The sequence below is a fragment of the Electrona antarctica genome (genome assembly GCF_951216825.1).
Source record: "Electrona antarctica genome assembly, chromosome: 6".
NCBI classification, from domain to species: domain Eukaryota; kingdom Metazoa; phylum Chordata; class Actinopteri; order Myctophiformes; family Myctophidae; genus Electrona; species Electrona antarctica.
In genome coordinates this window covers 9,601,399-9,618,898 of record NC_136811.1, presented here as the reverse complement: position 1 = coordinate 9,618,898, position 17,500 = coordinate 9,601,399, and the positions used below count along the sequence as shown (strand labels likewise).

At 45.5% G+C, this 17,500-nt stretch overlaps 1 protein-coding gene across 1 annotated transcript in view; it reads left to right on the top strand.

The window, feature by feature from the left end:
• LOC306925610 (voltage-dependent calcium channel gamma-2 subunit-like) overlaps positions 1-17,500 on the top strand; it is a gene marked incomplete at its 3' end in the record, with an annotated part of 53,157 nt that overhangs the window by 31,558 nt on the left and 4,099 nt on the right. Inside the window, exon 3 of the mRNA XM_079504556.1 lies at positions 10,129-10,212. Coding sequence (XP_079360682.1) covers positions 10,129-10,212 — 84 coding nt within the window. The remainder of the gene's footprint in view (positions 1-10,128; positions 10,213-17,500) is intronic.

Genomic DNA, 17,500 nt, shown 5'->3' with positions numbered 1-17,500 from the left:
ATCTGATTGGCTGAGCAGGGACAGAGAGAGCTATAGCCACTGGAGATCTGATTGGCTGAGCAGGGACAGAGAGAGCTAAAGCCCACTGGAGATCTGATTCTGGGGTAAGCCGGCCCCTTTTAAAGCCTCCGCTGGAAAGCTGGAACCAATCGGATCCCTGGAGGAACAACCGACACACTCACATCGTCCACTCATTCTATCAGCCAAACACACCTACATCCCACACGCACAAACGCGCACGCACGCACGCACGCACGCACGCACGCACGCTCGCACACACGCATACGCACGCCCACACACACACACCTGCACAGAGTTACAGAGAAGATTATAGTCCCCGTCCACACGTCCCATGGTGTGGTTTCACATGTCAAGTTTTCTTCCCTCGACAAAAAAGGACCTTGAACATTGTATCTCCATAATTGTTATGTTTATGTTTGCTATAAACATTATTTTCAAGACTTTTCAGTACATAGGACTCTCTCACTCTCTCTCACACACACACACACACACACACACACACACACACACACACACACCAAAGTAAGCCTAGCCAGAGCCATAGGGGCCTATCTCCTGTTTCTGTAGCATGAGGCAGCTTGATGTACAAGTACACCCCCTAGACATGACACTAATATGCACAGGGACGACTTACCCCCCAATCCAACCCTTGATGCATTGCTGAGTGCCAAGCAGGGAGGCATTGGGTCCCATTTATAGAACTCTTCGGTATGACCCGGCCGGGGATCGAACCCCCGACCTCCCAGTCTCAGAGCGAACGCTCTAACCACAAGGCCACTGAGCGACTATTTCACCAACAGTCTGTATTGGAAATTAAAGAACCTGTGTATTATGCAAATCACAGAGGCCAGTCGGTCAAAAACACACGACATTGCACACATTTGAACACCTCGTTTCTGCACGGCGGCAGAAGCAGCAGCAGCAATAAACAATAATGTATGTCTTACCTATATTTGGGAGAAAGTGCAATCCCAATTCCCCATGAAATGTACAGTATCCAGCCGGGCAATAGTTTATGAAATGAGTTTGCAACGCACTCCTCTCCAGCTCAAATCCAAAAACAGAGGTGCAACCATTAACAGGTTCCTGCATGTCACGCAGTGCCTGTTACAAATGGTTCCTACGACCTATGGCAACAGACACCCATATTACTCAAAATAGTCCAGCAGATGGGGTGGACGGGTGGGAAATTTGGTATATAGTCTTTTTTATTGGCCTAAAATATAAAAAAGACTATATACCAAATGTCCCACTTTAAACAAAAGAAGCCTGTCGGCTACCGGACTAGAACAAACAAACACCTTTTTCAACAACTATTTTATTCCAGCCACCTCACTTCCCGTGCCCTTTTACATCTGCTATTTTCCAATAGCCAAAGTATAAAATAATGATTAAAATCTAAAATAGATTAGCTCCAAGAGCTAATCCATCAATTTGACAACAAGGATTGTACGAACAATATGCATCGAGGCCCGGGCGGCTAGTGTGGCGGTCCGGGCACCTAAGGCTGCTAAGCCAGCCTGACGGAGTGTCGCAGGTTCGACTCCCGATCCCGACAACCGTTGCCGCGTGTCACCCCCCCCCCCCCCCCCCCCCATATATCCTCATTTCCTGTCACCATACTGTACATACTGTACACTTACTATCCAATAAAGGCAGAAAAAGCCCAAAAATATATCTTAAAAAATAATAATGCATTGATATTTCTATGCATTGTGTGTGGCCTCAGTGGCCTTGTGGATAGAGTGTTCGCCCTGAGACTGGGAGGTCAGGGTTCGATCCCCTCAAGGAAAGTACAAATACCTCAAAATTGTACTTAAAGCTGCAGTGCTATAAGCAATAATATGTCAGAATTTGAATTATCGTTTTTTGTTTTGTTTTGTTTTTTTGGTATTCAGACAGCCAGCAATGAGTAAACTGCCCCCCCCAAAAAAATTAGTCTCTGTGACACATCTAGGGGCCACAATCTGCATTCAAAGATGTTCCTAGAAGCTTTGTCATTGCTTGGAAAAAAACCAAAAAAAAAACAGGTCGAAATTACTAACCAATCAGGAAGGCAAATCGACCAATGACAAAGCTTCTAGGATTTTTTTTTAAATACAGATTGTGGCCCCTAGATGTGTCGCAGAGACTACATTTCTTTTGGGAGCGTTTTACCCATTGCTGGCTGTCTGAATATGTTTTGTTTTTTTTACATAATATTGCAGTAGGCCTACAGTACTTGAGTACATGTACTTAGTTACTTTCCACCACTGCATATTAACCACTTTAACCATAATTATGTTATACGCTGACTATTCAAAAATAGCAGATACGTTATAACAAGTACGGTAAAAGCATTTTTGGGGGTCTTTGTCATGAGAAAGTATGAGAACCACTGCATAATGGTGAATGTGTCCATTCCACAGTGCTGACCTTGCCTTATACGTGCATCTCTTTCTCCACAGAGCCAGTGGAAACCTAACGAGACATCATGTCCATCTGTCCCTCTGTCTGTCACTTCATCTGTCTCACAATCCATCCGTCCATCCATCCATCCGTCCGTCCGTCCGTCTGTCAGTCCATCTGTCTGTCTGCAATACAGATACAAGACCCCACGGGGCAGGGCGGGTAGTTATCTGTGTGTGTGTGTGTGTGCGTGCAATGCGTGCGTACATTGGGTTTGTATGTGCTTGCATGCATATCCTCCTGAGAAGTGAGAACCAAGCAGAATTTGCATACTCCAGTTGAGGGTTTTCTTGTGAGTTTTTATTAAACATTTTTCAATTTACAACTCCCCCGATCACCCCACCCTCCTCCAGGTTCCAATTATCGTTGCAACAAGAAGGACATTTCATCAGTTAGTTTTTATTTAACATTTTGTATTAAACATTTTTTTATTAAACATAGTTTTTATTAAACATTTTTCAATTTACAACTCCCCCGGTCACCCCACCCTCCCCAAGGTTCCAATTATCGTTGCAACAAGAAGGACATTTCATCAGTTAGTTCGACATCTCACAACATACAGTATAATCTGCATGGCTGGTAGACTTAACAATAAAATTGAAAGTAAAAATATATATATCTATATATGACAATATAGTTGTGCTTTGACCTTTTCTATAGCATCTGTAAGTGCCTCAATAGACTGCCATTTTGCTCCATTAGCTCTCGCAATTGATATTTCCGAAGATAAATAAACATCTTTTTATTTAACAAATCTTGTACGTTGATCTTGAGGTCCACTACAACTGACAAGTACCTAAATGTACTTTTCAACTGTTCAATTTGACAAGCAAAGTGAAAATACAGGGGGAGGGGGCTGGGGGGGGGGGGGGGGTTGCTTCGCAGAGCCATGTGACCCTGACCTGGAGCACCAAATTGGGGCAGTGGTGGGAGGATTGGGGGTGTGGCTGTTAATTGTTAATTGACTAACGAAAAATGTTCGTTGACTACCTTTTTTCACTGACGAAACTGAATAAAAACAATAACCTTTGATGACTAAAATATATTGACAATTTCCTCGACAAATAAAAACTAGACAAGGGAAAATGTTAGGGAGGGACTACTGGAGAAGAGATCCAGTATATATACAAAAAGACAAGTCGTATTATGTTTGGTTGCGATCGGGTGTTTGTAGTGTGTGACACACGTCGCTTGTTGTCTTGACGGAGCGCGGCACATTTTAGTAGGGACATTGATTTCAGACCCGGAAGTGCACTTTTTAATCATGTCATTTTATCATCTACTCGGGCTTATGTGTGAACACGCCAGACAGTTTTTAATTAAGTTGCTTAATTCAGTATTTAGATATTTTATATTAATTTGAGCTGCCCCGCCCCCTTCCTATACAAAGTAAACCCAATTAGTAATTTCTAAACTCCCTTTTAACCATGATAGATTCATCGAAAACACCAGACCATTGTTTCTGGTGACTGATATTGTCCTTCTAATACGTGTTATTTCATTTACAGTTTTCATTTATAAAAAAAAAGAAGTATTAAATAGGAAATGAAAATTGTAAATGAAAAAACAGGGCCTCCTCACGTATTAGATTAGAAGGACAATGTCAGTCAAAAGAAGAATGGACGGGTGTGTTTGATGAATCTAACTGCAGGAGTTTGAAGTTAAAATGGGTTTGCATAGGAAGGGGACGTGTATGATAAAATGAATATCAAATATCGAAAGTACTGAAGCAAGCAACTTAAAAAACTGTCCGGGGTGTTCACATAAGCCTGCAGTAGACAATAAAATTACCAAAAGTTTTTTTTTAAAGTGAATTAATTTAACTTTCTCCAGTAACGGGCTGTATCAAATATGAATGAACATCATAAACGATCATCATAAACCCGCCTGACAGAAAAGCCTGGATAATTTGTTCATTTTTGGAACACAGTTCTTATATGAGGCGATCTAAGATTCCCCCTGTGGGAATTACAATAGAGGGTATACAGTATATGTGCACGCATACGCAAGTGAGTGCGAATCGAGTGCCAACGTGAGTTTAACGTTGTTTAACGTAGTTTAATGCAAATTAGATGCCTTTTCTGTTTGGTTGTATGGGCTGTCAAGGCCAGAGAGTAGGTTTTTTTGCCACTCAGTATAGGCGTTCCTGCATAACTTCCGGGTATGATGATGATGTCGTCATGCGCACCCTCTATACAACCAGTAAGGCGCCCTGAGGGCGAGGGTGCGTGCACGCATCCGCCTGGGTGACGGCAGACTGCTGGGCGAGCGCTGGCGCTTTGGCATGGGGGGGGTCAGATCTAACCTGACTCCGCCAGATGGGGCAGCAGAGAGTACACTGGGTTCCCCCCTCCTGCTCCCATCTGGGAACTCTCAGGCAGACTTGATGCCCGGCCACAAAACAGCCTGGCCAATCAGCGGCAGCTAGAGGCGGGATCAAGGCAGCACTGTGTATGCCTTGATCCCGAATTCTGTACTGGCCATAAATGGAGCGTGTCTTGAGTGTACAGGGTTTGATGAGGTCAGATCAACATAAGGAATGTCAGAACAGGTCAGCTCCATATATGGAGATCTAAGGGTGGCAGCGGGGGCAGTGTCTTGAGTGTACAGGGTTTGATGAGGTCTGGCCATATAGCCTATGGAGCGTGTCTTGATTGCAGGGTTTGATGAGGCCAGATCAACATATGGAATGTCAGAACAGGTCAGCTCCATATATGGAGGTCTAAGGGTGGCAGCGGGGGCAGTGTCTTGAGTGTACAGGGTTTGATGAGGGCCCAGGTAGGGCCAGGCCTTAACCCATCTGCTGCCACCTGCTGGACGCAAATCCAACCTCAGACTGCCGAGGGCTGCGGGGGCGATTTAGAGGGTGAACACACAGGACAGAACGGATGTTGTGGGCGTCCATCTTTTTATGCTAATATATAGCATCAATGCTAGCGAGCTAAACTATAGCCATCCTTGCTCTAGAGAGTCTAGAAAGCGCCAATGTTTCCATCTAGACCACCGGATTATCAGCAAAGACCTCCGAACATTGCACGTTTTATCCAAACCACGGAGAGCTCTGCAGATTAGGAGTTATTCAGCTTTTTAGTCAGCCTGTATAATGGGATGCGGACGGCAGCGTGGTTGCGCAACCCGGTCTAGGATCGCTAAAGAAGGAAAGGCCAAGCCAAAATAATAATGAAAAAATAGAAATCAGCGATCCGGTTTGATATCAATAATAAAGCTTATCAGACGGATCAATCCGCCAGGAGCGGAAGGTAAATACAGTCCCTTATGGCGGAGTGTTCCGTCACAAGCAGTAAAACCGTTAATTTTTGGGCCTGTTGAGAACTCTAGTTTTCGCCGGCTGCCGGGCGCGGCTGCACTAATAACTTTGGGGCAGGCCCGTCTAGAGTTTAAATGGACAGGTATCAGTCAAAAGGGAGACATCGAAGAGGATAAGGACGGGTGGGGAGGGATCCAACATGTGGAATGTCAGGTCAGCTCCATATATGGAGATGGAGGCATTATGTCACGAGGCGTGACCATATATGGAGGTGTGATGTCACTATAGGCGTGATGTCACGACGAGGCGTGACCATATATGGAGGCGTGATGTCACTATAGGTGTGATGTCACGACGAGGCGTGACCATATATGGAGGTGTGATGTCACTATAGGCGTGATGTCACGACGAGGCGTGACCATATATGGAGGTGTGATGTCACTATAGGTGTGATGTCACGACGAGGCGTGACCATATATGGAGGCGTGATGTCACTAGGCGTGATGTCACGAGGCGTGACCATATATGGAGGCGTGATGTCACTATAGGCGTGATGTCACGACGAGGCGTGACCATATATGGAGGTGTGACGTTTGACACACGGAAATGCAGGTTTTCATCGTAAATGTGACCATATACAGTTGCAACAAAGAACGTGCCCTCTATAGCGGCAGCGACATCCGACTTCAGCGCTCCGTTGTGGAAGTTTTAAAAAGCTGACCTCTTGAGGTCAGTCATTTTAGTTGTTCTTTTAGAAGAACCTGGAAGGTGTCGTCGGCGTACGGTCGGTCCCGCCTCCACACATGGCGGTGGTGTCTTTGGAAAGCTCACGGTGTCCTCTTCAAATTGACAACACCACTTTTACTGCGTTATTTACTCGATTGAGATGCAGATGAGATGCAAGAAAACAATGTCCGCCGCAGAGGGCACGGAGGAGGACCATCTGGTTATCAGGAGGGCGTGCGCGCGCCGTGTGTACGTGGTGCCCGTGCGTGTGTGTGTGTGTGTGTGTGTGTGTGTGTGTGTGTGTGTGTGTGTGTGTGTGTGTGTGTGTGTGTGTGTGTGTGTGTGTGTGTGTGTGTGTGTGTGCGCGCGCGTGTGTGCGCGCGTGTGTAGCCTATACATTATGCATTTGCTTGTCTCTCGAGCCAGGCAGCTATTACACAATCTAAGAAATTCCATAAATTAGAAAACGAATTATGTTTAAGAAGTTCTATAGCAGCCGATCTACCAGCTCACCACCACGCGGTATAGATCATTGTCTCATTTCTCTTTTGGGGTCACAGGTTAAGCCATTTTGGGCGGGAACCCCATTTGGTGTTTTAAGCATTATGTTGTACTTTAGCTGTTGAAAAATAGCAGATCTACAAGCTCATAGCGCGGCACCGAGTGCCGCGCTATGAACTTGTAGGTCTGCTATTTTTGAAAAATCGTGAAAATGTGGCCCAAATGTTTGAATATACTCTTTCAGAGCGAACGTTTTTTAACTCAAATCTTTGCTTCTGGGAGGTCCCTGGAACAACATATTTTCAGATGGGGGTCGGCAGCCAAAAACATATATTTTTGGGGGTCCTTGATGTGAAAATGTTTGAGAACGAATGACATGGAAACATGGGTTTTTCAGAAAACTGTCAGGATTTAGAAGGCATTTGTAGAATCGATCTCAGGTCTAAATGGGTTAAAAAGTTTGGGAACCGCTGATATAGTCACTTTTTGGTATTATAATTTTTTTTCCAAATGTAACCCCCCGGCCGGCCTCAGTGCCAGACAGTGGTACTGTAGAACATATTGACACTTATGTATGGATAATATGAATATGAATCCACAGGCATAACAGTGACATAATGATCCTATATATTATGCTCATGGCACAGCAGCCACAAGGTCACTCTGACCGTCATCATTATACTCAATATAGTGCGAGACAATACGCAGTGAAAATATACAAACGGGGTCCATTTGTTTCCATTGTATGTACACCCTCGGAATGAAATTAGGCCTGTTGATTTTTTACTGCGGACACATTATCACCGTACAAAAATATGCAATCAGATATATCTCTGTTCTGGTTTACGAATTGATTTTCTCTGTTTGGCGTGTGTCATCCTCTCATCACGCTATATATGCGCACGCCCGGGGAATGACCAGATAACTTTGGTTATTGAAAAATAGCAGATCTACAAGCTCGTAGCGCGGCACCGAGTGCTGCGCTATGAGCTTCTAGATCTGCTATTTTTTTTTAAATCATGAAAATGTAGTTTTTAACTCAAATCTATGTTGTCCCTGGAACAACATATTTTCAGATGGGGGTCGGCGGCCTATTGCATATAATCTTGGGGGTCCTTGACATGAAAATGTTTGAGCACCACTGATATAGAAACATGCGTTTTTCAGCAAACTGTCAGGAATCTTTTCTCATGTCTAAATGGGTTAAGCAGTGTTGTTTTTGGCAGCACATTTCTATTTTAGTTTATAGTCATAGTCTTTTGAAATGAACCTTCATTTAGTTTTAGTCACATTTCAGTCACCTGGAATGTTTTAGTGTTGGTCGAGTTTTAGTCGACTAAAAATCATAAGATTTTAGTCGACTAAATCTACGGTTGATTTAGTCGACTGAAATGTATTTTGGCGGGCCTTGATGTGGTCATAATGACTGATTTTACACTTGCTGAAAATAGCCGATCAACAAGCTCACAACGTGTCGCAAGCGCGACGCGTTGTGAGCTTGTGGATCGGCTATTTTCAGCATGCAAGCAAGTGTAAAATGACTTATACTGGATCTCTTCTCCACTAGTCCCTTCCTAACATTTTAGTCTAGTTATTATTTGTTGACGAAATTGTCAATATATTTAGTCTTAGTTTTAGTCGTCATAGCTCAGTTTTCACTTAGTTTCCAATAGTTTTTGTCAGTGGAGAAATGTAGTCGACGAACATTTTTCGTCTTAGTTTTAGTTGACGAAATCAACACTTTTTTTATTTTATTTTTTTTTAATGTTTTTTTTTTGTGGCTTTCGCCTTTATTTTATTTTTAATGGAGGGACAGACAGTAGGCTGACAGGAAATGGGGAGAGAGATGGGGGGGTGACATGCAGTAAAGGCCGTCGAACCCGCGGCACACTGCCAGACTGGATTACCAGCCAAGGTGCCTGGACCACTGAGCCATGGCCCAGGCCATCAACACTGGTTTTAAGCAGAACCATTATTGGTCGAATTGGGAATGGTTACAAAGGGTATAAGAAAAACATAAGAAAAGGATAAAACATAAAATAAATATGATAAAATTACCCTTTTTTGTTTTTATTTCAGCTTTAACCACTTTAACCTGCATACTCACTCCCAATCTTTCGCCGTAGTCTGAAAACCCACCTCTTCAGACTCCTTCTTAGCACCTTCTTAGCCCTAGCACTTTTCTGAATGTAGCCTTTCTTATTTTTTATCTTTGACTCTATACCTGCACTAGATGCGCCCAGACCTCTGTTTATGCTATGGTGTCTCATGTCTGTTGTTGTCCTGTATTGTTTGTATTGTTTGTATGTTTTAAACCACTACTTTTGCTGTAAACCTAATTGCCCTTCTGGGACATTAATAAAGACCTTGAACCTTGAACCTTGAGCACTTGCCGTAGCAATTGCACCAGTCTTGACGACCTTGCAGGCGAATGCAGAGGCTAAACTTATGTAATTTACATAGCATTTTATGTATGTTTATGACATAGCACTCTATAGTGTATACTCATAGAGTAGTTTCATTGTACAGATATTCTACTGTTAGACGGTTGTTAGGTTCTTAGCTTACGTTGATGATTATTGTCTATGTATTTGATGTAATACCATGTTTTTTTGTTCTTGCTTACTGTGAGTCGCTCTGGATTAAGAGCGCCTGCTAAATGCCTAAATTGTAAATTGTAAACGCCAGCATCCGTATTGTGGGGAAAGCTATAACATAAAACTGAAAATACCCTAGTGCAGTGCCCTGAGAGACTCCACTGAACCATATGGGGTTTAAGCCAAGGGGCCAGTGAGGCTATTCAACGTTGAAGCTCTCCTCCCTAGTGGTAGGAGGAGGGACTACAGGCGGACCCGTGGATTCATGACCGGGAAACCCCGTGCAGCTGGGCTTTAACGTTGAGCGCTCGGTTGCACTTCCGCATTTGACCACCAAAATTTGGTGGTCAAATGCGGAAGTAGACGTTCTGAGACGGTACTTCCGGCAGTCTTCCGGGTGCTTCAAAACGCCACTGAGCAACTTCCACTGACATGAATAGCTGGGGGGGCGGAGCTTCGCGCCAGTTCAGTCTCTATCCTTTTATATACTCTATGGTTTAAGCGGGAAATGTGTGCAGTAAACGCTGACTCTCATGTGTGTGTGTGTGTGGCGCGTGTGCTTCTCAGGGGTGAAGAGAGGCGTGTGTACTCAGATCAACCACTTCCCAGAGGACGCCGACTTTGACCACGACGGTCCAGAATACGTCCTACGTGAGTAAAATGTCATTGTTGTTCATGTGTTAATGGAGGAGAGGAGAGGGGAGGGGAGGGGACGGGAGGGGAGGGGAGGAGGGGAGGGGAGGGGAGAGGAGGGGAGGGGAGAGGAGAGGAGAGGAGAGGGGAGGAGGGGAGGGGAGGGGAGAGGAGAGGAGGGGAGGGGAGGAGGGGAGGGGAGAGGAGGGGAGAGGAGGGGAGGGGAGGGGAGGGGATGGGAGGGGAGGGGAGAGGAGAGGAGGGGAGGGGAGGGGAGGGGAGGGGAGGGGAGGGGAGAGGGGAGGGGAGGGGAGGGGAGGAGGGGATGGGAGGGGAGGGGAGGGGAGAGGAGAGGAGGGGAGGGGAGGGGAGGGGAGAGGAGAGGAGGGGAGGGGAGGGGAGGGGAGAGGGGAGGAGGGGAGGGGAGGGGAGGGGAGGGGAGGGGAGGGGAGGGGAGAGGGGAGGAGGGGAGGGGAGGGGAGGGGAGGGGAGGGGAGAGGAGAGGAGAGGAGAGGGGAGGGGAGGGGAGAGGAGAGGAGAGGAGAGGAGAGGAGAGGAGAGGAGAGGAGAGGAGAGGAGAGGAGAGGAGAGGAGAGGAGAGGAGAGGAGAGGAGAGGAGAGCCATGCAACTCCTTGCAACCAAACGGTTGCAAAGAGTTGCATGGCGACCCATTGGTGTGGTTTGGGCCAGTTTGAACCAGTTGAATCACTTGGGTCGACGTGCAACGGCAGGACACGTCACACCGCTGGGACGAACGCTGAAACCGTCACGTCCAGTCTCGACCGTTTGGGTGTGGTTTGTAGCCTGGCTAATAAGCCAGACCGAATCAGCCGTTGGCAAAAAACAAATTGCCGACAGTGTGATTGGAGTCTGGCTTATTAGCCAGGCTATGTGGTTTGGGCTTCAGGCACGGGTGCCAACATTGGCACAGGGGAGGATGCATGGTCACTGGCACACTGGCATACGTGCATATTTCAAATTAAATATAAAGTTTAATTTGTTAAATGAAGTACCCTCACATATACAAATTACATCCAGCACATAATTCTACATTCATTCAAACTGATAACTGGCAGGTTGATGTAATGATTATCACATCTTGATGTGTAAGAAAATATTTCTAAAGAAGAAGAAAATAAAGGGTTTTTATATGTGTAGTGTCATAATTAATTTTAACCCATTCAGCGCTATCATTTTTTGAAAAATTAGGATCTAATTTACGCCAGCATTTTTTTCAATTTGGGCTCTTATTTTGAAAAGCAGCCATTTCCGCTCCACTAGCAGTAGTCATAAGTTAGGAATTTACACGGAGCTGGGCAGGCCTTGTTTACATTGTGAATCCAGACTGGAGAGCTCCAGATCGTCAGCTCTGTGCAGTCAAAAGAAACGTTGTTTTGACCAAAAATGCCATCTGGGACAAGGAATAGGAGATACAGGCGATAGAAAGGGATAGAATGGATTCTTATGGTGCCGATGATCTAAGATGGGCGACGGAGTCTTGTGACAACAACAGCTAGCTACCCGATGCTAACGTAAGTAGCATTATAGCTCGACCGAATTAATGCACTATAAAAGCGCAATTGACAAAGGTCTTCGGCAATGGCGTTGAAAGTATTAATGTTGATATGGCACACGAAAATGAAACTTCATGTCGAAAAAGTTGACGACCCCTGGAGTAGCGAAGAGAAGAGAAGAGAAGAGAAGAGAAGAGAAGAGAAGAGAAGAGAAGAGGAATTAAGAGCAGAGCAGAGCAGAGCACTGGCATGCTTGGATGTATTCGTTCCTCGACAGCTTGTGTGAGCATCATGTGAATTAAACATGCTGCTTTGTGCATATTGGAGACAGTGGAGACGGAGCTGCCCTAGTTGAAGCGCCGGCTTCATTTAGACTTCACTGCATGAAGCGTGTCAGTGTCACTCCACCCCAAAAAGAAACATGACGTATTTTCAAGCCGAAAGCCGAACAAACACTATTTTCGGTCGGGGTGTGACGGCGGGGGACCGCGTGTGTGTGCGTGTGTGTGTGTGTGTGTGTGTGTGTCCGGCCGGCTGGGGGCCCTGCGGTGATATGTCCCTGCTCTGTTCATACGTGCGTGCATGTGTGCGTGCGTGCATGTGCGTGTGCGTGTGTACAGAACAACACTGTGTGCAGTGGTGGAAAGTACATTTACTTAAGTACTGTATACTAAAGTGCCATTTTGGGGTATTTACTTGAGTATTTCCAATCCCCAATACTTTTACTCTCTCTACGTCTCAGAGGTAAATATTGTACTTTTTGTACATTTTAGTTACTATAGTTACGATTTGGATTATTATTACAAAACATACATTAACCACTTCAACTCTATAGATAGAGCGTCACAGTCCCGCCCCCCTTCTAGTCCCACCCCCTTCTAGTCCCACCCCCTTCTAGTCCCGCCCCCTTTCAGCCCCACCCCCTTTCAGTCCCGCCCCCTTTCAGAACAACGAGGCTGCAACTCTTGTGACAAATCATGACAATAAACACAATGTTTTGGGGCCGATCAAATAATTATAGTAAGAAGAAAAACAAAACAAAAAGTGTTTGCACCCAGCCTTTTTGAGTGGTGCAACCACTCCTATAGACAGCTATGTGTGTGGCTGTGTCCCCGGGTCTGTCTGTCCCCTGTGTCCCTGGGTCTGTCTGTCCCTGTGTCCCTGGGTCTGTCTGTCCCTGTGTCCCTGGGTCGGTCTGTCCCTGGGTCGGTCTGTCCCTGTGTCCCTGGGTCTGTCTGTCCTGGGGTCTTTCTGTCCCTGTGTCCCTGGGTCGGTCTGTCCCTGTGTCCCTGGGTCTGTCTGTCCCTGTGTCCCTGGGTATGTCTGTCCCTGTGTCCCTGGGTCTGTCTGTCCCCGTGTCCCTGGGTCTGTCTGTCCCTGTGTCCCTGGGTCTGTCTGTCCCCTGTGTCCCTGGGTCGGTCTGTCCCTGTGTCCCTGGGTCTGTCTGTCCCTGTGTCCCTGGGTCTGTCTGTCCCTGTGTCCCTGGGTATGTCTGTCCCTGTGTCCCTGGGTATGTCTGTCCCTGTGTCCCTGGGTCTGTCTGTCCCCGTGTCCCTGGGTCTGTCTGTCCCTGTGTCCCTGGGTCTGTCTGTCCCTGTGTCCCTGGGTCGGTCCTGTCCCTGTGTCCCTGGGTCTGTCTGTCCCCGTGTCCCTGGGTCTGTCTGTCCCTGTGTCCCTGGGTCGGTCTGTCCCTGTGTCCCTGGGTCTGTCTGTCCCTGTGTCCCTGGCTGTGTCCGAGCACGAAAATAGCGTTATAGCGTCTGTTCACCACCAAGTGTCACTGTTGCACAGCCTAACACACAGACACAGACACACAGGCCAGGGAGGAGGGATTTTACAGTACAGTACAGTACAGTACAGTACAGTACAGTACAGTACAGTACAGTACAGTACAGTACAGTACAGTACAGTACAGTACAGTACAGTACAGTACAGTACTCACTTCAGACGGGTCTGATTTTCTCTTCTTACCAATTACTTGATCTGCCCAAAACATTGTGTTTATTGTCATGATTTGTCACAACAAGAGTTGGCTTTGTCCGCGGCGTAAACGTCTTTAAATGAATACTTTGTGAAAAGTCTATGGAGAAAATGAATGGGGAATTATTTCATTTATTTGTAAGCCTGAGAATAGCAGAACTACAAGCTCACAATGCTTTGCGATGCGACACATTGTGAACTTGTAGATCTACTATTTTCAAAAAAGATTTTTATACTATAATTGAAAACTTTAAAAATTTTGAGTGAAACATTGTACTTTCTCCTTTTTGGTGCTTTAAGTAGGCCTATAGGCCACATTTTGATACCAAATACCTTTGTACTGTAACTCAAGTAAATTTTGAATTCCAGACTTTTGAGTATTATACTTTTTGCACCACTGCATGCGCTTACTTCAGGACAACACATGCGTGCAGGCCATGATGCGTGCCATGCCGCTGAGGCATTTGGGTGGCATTTAAGTGGCATTTCCCTCCTGTGGCTGAGCTGTCCTAGATGAGAGTGTTAAGGCGTGGAAGTGTCTGTTTATGTGTGGGCGTCCGTGTGTGCGTATGCGTGCGTGCGCACGCACGCACACGTGTGCGTGTGTGCGAGCGCGCGTGTGGTTGGCAAACCTCCTGAAGCTATCATGAGAAGCCAATCAGTCATGAGCCTGACATGGAGTAATTACTTTTATCGCACAGCGGCCCGGGTGTACATTTTAATGCTACACTTCTCCTCAGAGAGCCAGCTTTATAGAAACCCTCCTATCTCCATGTTCTGATACGCTTTTTGGGGCTTTTTCCTATAACCCGTTTAGGCCTGACGTCGAAATTTAAAAAAATGTCTTCAAAATCCTGACAGTTTTCTGAAAAAAAACTCATGTTTCTGTATCAGTGGTGCTCAATATTTCACGTCAAGGACCCCAAAAAGTATATGTAATATGCCTCCGCCCCCCCATTTGAAAATATGTTGTTCCAGGGACCCTCCCCAAGAAGCAAAGATTTGAGTTAAAATGTACTCTGTAATATTATATTCAAAGATTTGAGGCACATTTTCACGATCTTAAAAAAAATAGCAGACCTACAAGTTCATAGCGCGGCACTCGGTGCCGCGCTATGAGCTTGTAGATCTGCTATTTTTCAATAGCTAAAGTATAACATATAATGCTTTAAAACACCAAAAGGGGTTCCCGCCCAAAATCGGATAAGTTAACATACTCGATCATATATCACAACGTCATACGAAAAGCATCGAAAGTAGCACATCCGCATGCAGGCCCCGAAATGTGGCGTGAAGCTTTGAGTCCCGATTAACCCATTTAGACCTGAGGACGATTCTACAAAATGTCTTCTAAAATCCTGACAGTTTTCTGAAAAACCCTATGTTTCTGTCAGTCGTTCTCAAACATTTTCATGTCAAGGACCCCCAAGATTATATGTAATTGGCCGCCGACCTCCATCTGAATATATGTTGTTCCAGGGACCCCCCCAGAAGAAAATATTTGAGTTAAAAACGTTGGCTCTGAAAAAATATACAGTATATTCAAAGATTTGCGCCACATTTTCACGATTTTTCAAAAATAGCAGACCTACAAGCTCGTAGCGCGCCACTCGGTGGCGCGCTACGAGCTTGTAGATCTGCTATTTTTCAATGGCTAAAGTATAACAATGCTTAAAACGCCTGGGCCATGGCTCAATGGTCCAGGCACCTTGGCTGGTAATCCAGTCTGGCAGTGTGCCGCGGGTTCGACTCCCGATCCCGACGTCCTTTACTGCATGTCTTCCCCCCATCTCTCTCCCCATTTCCTGTCAGCCTACTGTCTGTCCCTCCATAAAAAATATAAAATAAAGGCGAAAGCCACAAAAAAACATAATAAAAAAAATAAAATAAAAAACAATGCTTAAAACACCAAAAGGGGTTCCCGTCCAAAATGGGTTAAGGAACCGTTTTGGACGTGCGAGGTTTCCACCCGACGGAGACGATATTCTTTATTTATTGCAACATCAATCAAGGTCACTAGACGTTTGGCTCAATGTGTTAATGAAAAACTCCCAGGCATTATGTACGAACTGCACTCCCACCATCATCATATATCATATGCAATCTTATATGTAAAGCGCTTGGGATAAAAAGCGGTATATAAATGCACCATTTACCATTTATATATACGGTAATAAAATACTGAAATCTGTCCGGAAGCTTGTTAACACAATCAGCGCTGGGATTTCTTTCAAAATAGCAGCTTGGGGTGCCGTGAAGATATGGCCGCTCTGTAAAGCCCCCGCCCCCCCCCAGCCCCCCCCCCCCCCCTTCCGTTCCGGACAAAAACCGGGAGACATATTTTTGCTTGCTTACCTCGCTAAGATTACGATAAAAGTCGCTGATGATCGGTCGCTTCCTATTTTGAACGAGAGGCATGTTGAAGAGCTTAGTATATCCATCTGGTCAAAACCCATGGAGAGCTCCTTAGATTACGCGCGCCAAGCCTTTCTTTGTGAACAGGGAAGTGAACGACAACGCGCATGCGCGCAAGAGCAAGGAGTATGGTGCAGAAGGAGAGGCCAACTCCAAAAAAATCTGAATTTTTCCCAAAATCCCCATCTGAAAATATGTAGTTCCATTCGATTATATTGCAATGAACTCTTTGGCACCCGGACGGACGGATGTCGCTCTTTTCTCTGCTCCAGTTAATGCGAAATGTGAACGCCAGACATCTTACAGATCAACACTGTCAGGTGGAAACCTCATATCTCTGCTGTCAACCACATAACTAATGTTCTGGAAATGGAAAAAACATCACACCCGTGTGAAGTAAGTGGTGCAACTCCGTGTGTGTGTGTGGGGGGGGGGGTTCCAGACCCACAGGAACGCACCCATGGTGCCGGCCCGATTCCGGCGAGCCGCCCCGCGTCCGAAACGGGTGAGAAATGACAGAGTTACCGTGTGGGGGTCCCTCTACTGTACCCTCTACTGTACTGTACTGTCACTGTACTATACTGGCACACCCAAAATCACCATATATACAGTTAATAAATCACCATATATACAATTAATATGTGCGTGTGTGTTTGTGTGTGTGTTAGGTTGCGCACAGGTGGTGAAAAACAACCATGCTGTTTTCGTGCTCAGACGCACCCACCCAGCCACCCAGCCAGCCAACCACCCAGCCACCCACACACATAGTCACTTAAGGAAGTGGTTGCACCACTTAAAAATATAACATTTTCAGGATTTTTTTTAGAAAACCTTATATTTTGAAAACAAAGCAATACTGCCTCATCAAAGTTGGTGTTGTGACTTTATATATTGTCAATTACTTGCATGAGAGGGGGAGAGGTGGTGGAGTTATAGCTGCTTTAGCAGACAGTTTGAGGGTCCAATGGAGTTAAGAGGTTTTGTCCAAAGCGTTTTTTTTTTTTTTACTACTTTCCATTGGTTCAATATTTTCGAAACAACACACAGACATAAAGGGTGTTCAATAGCACTGATTTATGCAAAAGAAATTATAATCAAAAACCTCAAAAATTTAGATTCCTCCCAACAACAACGACATGTTAATTTAAAAAAAAAAAAAAAAGGAGCAGATCGACAAGCGACCTTTGATGTATTTGTGTGACGCTGTAGTACACTGATCATACTACCATTTTTGTGGTTTTTATTTCTCTACAAAAACACAAAAAGTTAGAATGTGGAGATAAGGTTACTTTCTGCCTGAGGGCAACGATAGCCGATAGATACGACACGTTGTAGAGGTCACACATTACACCGGCCGCGCTGCGTACGTGGCCCGCTCTTCGCCGGTTTGCCTTTC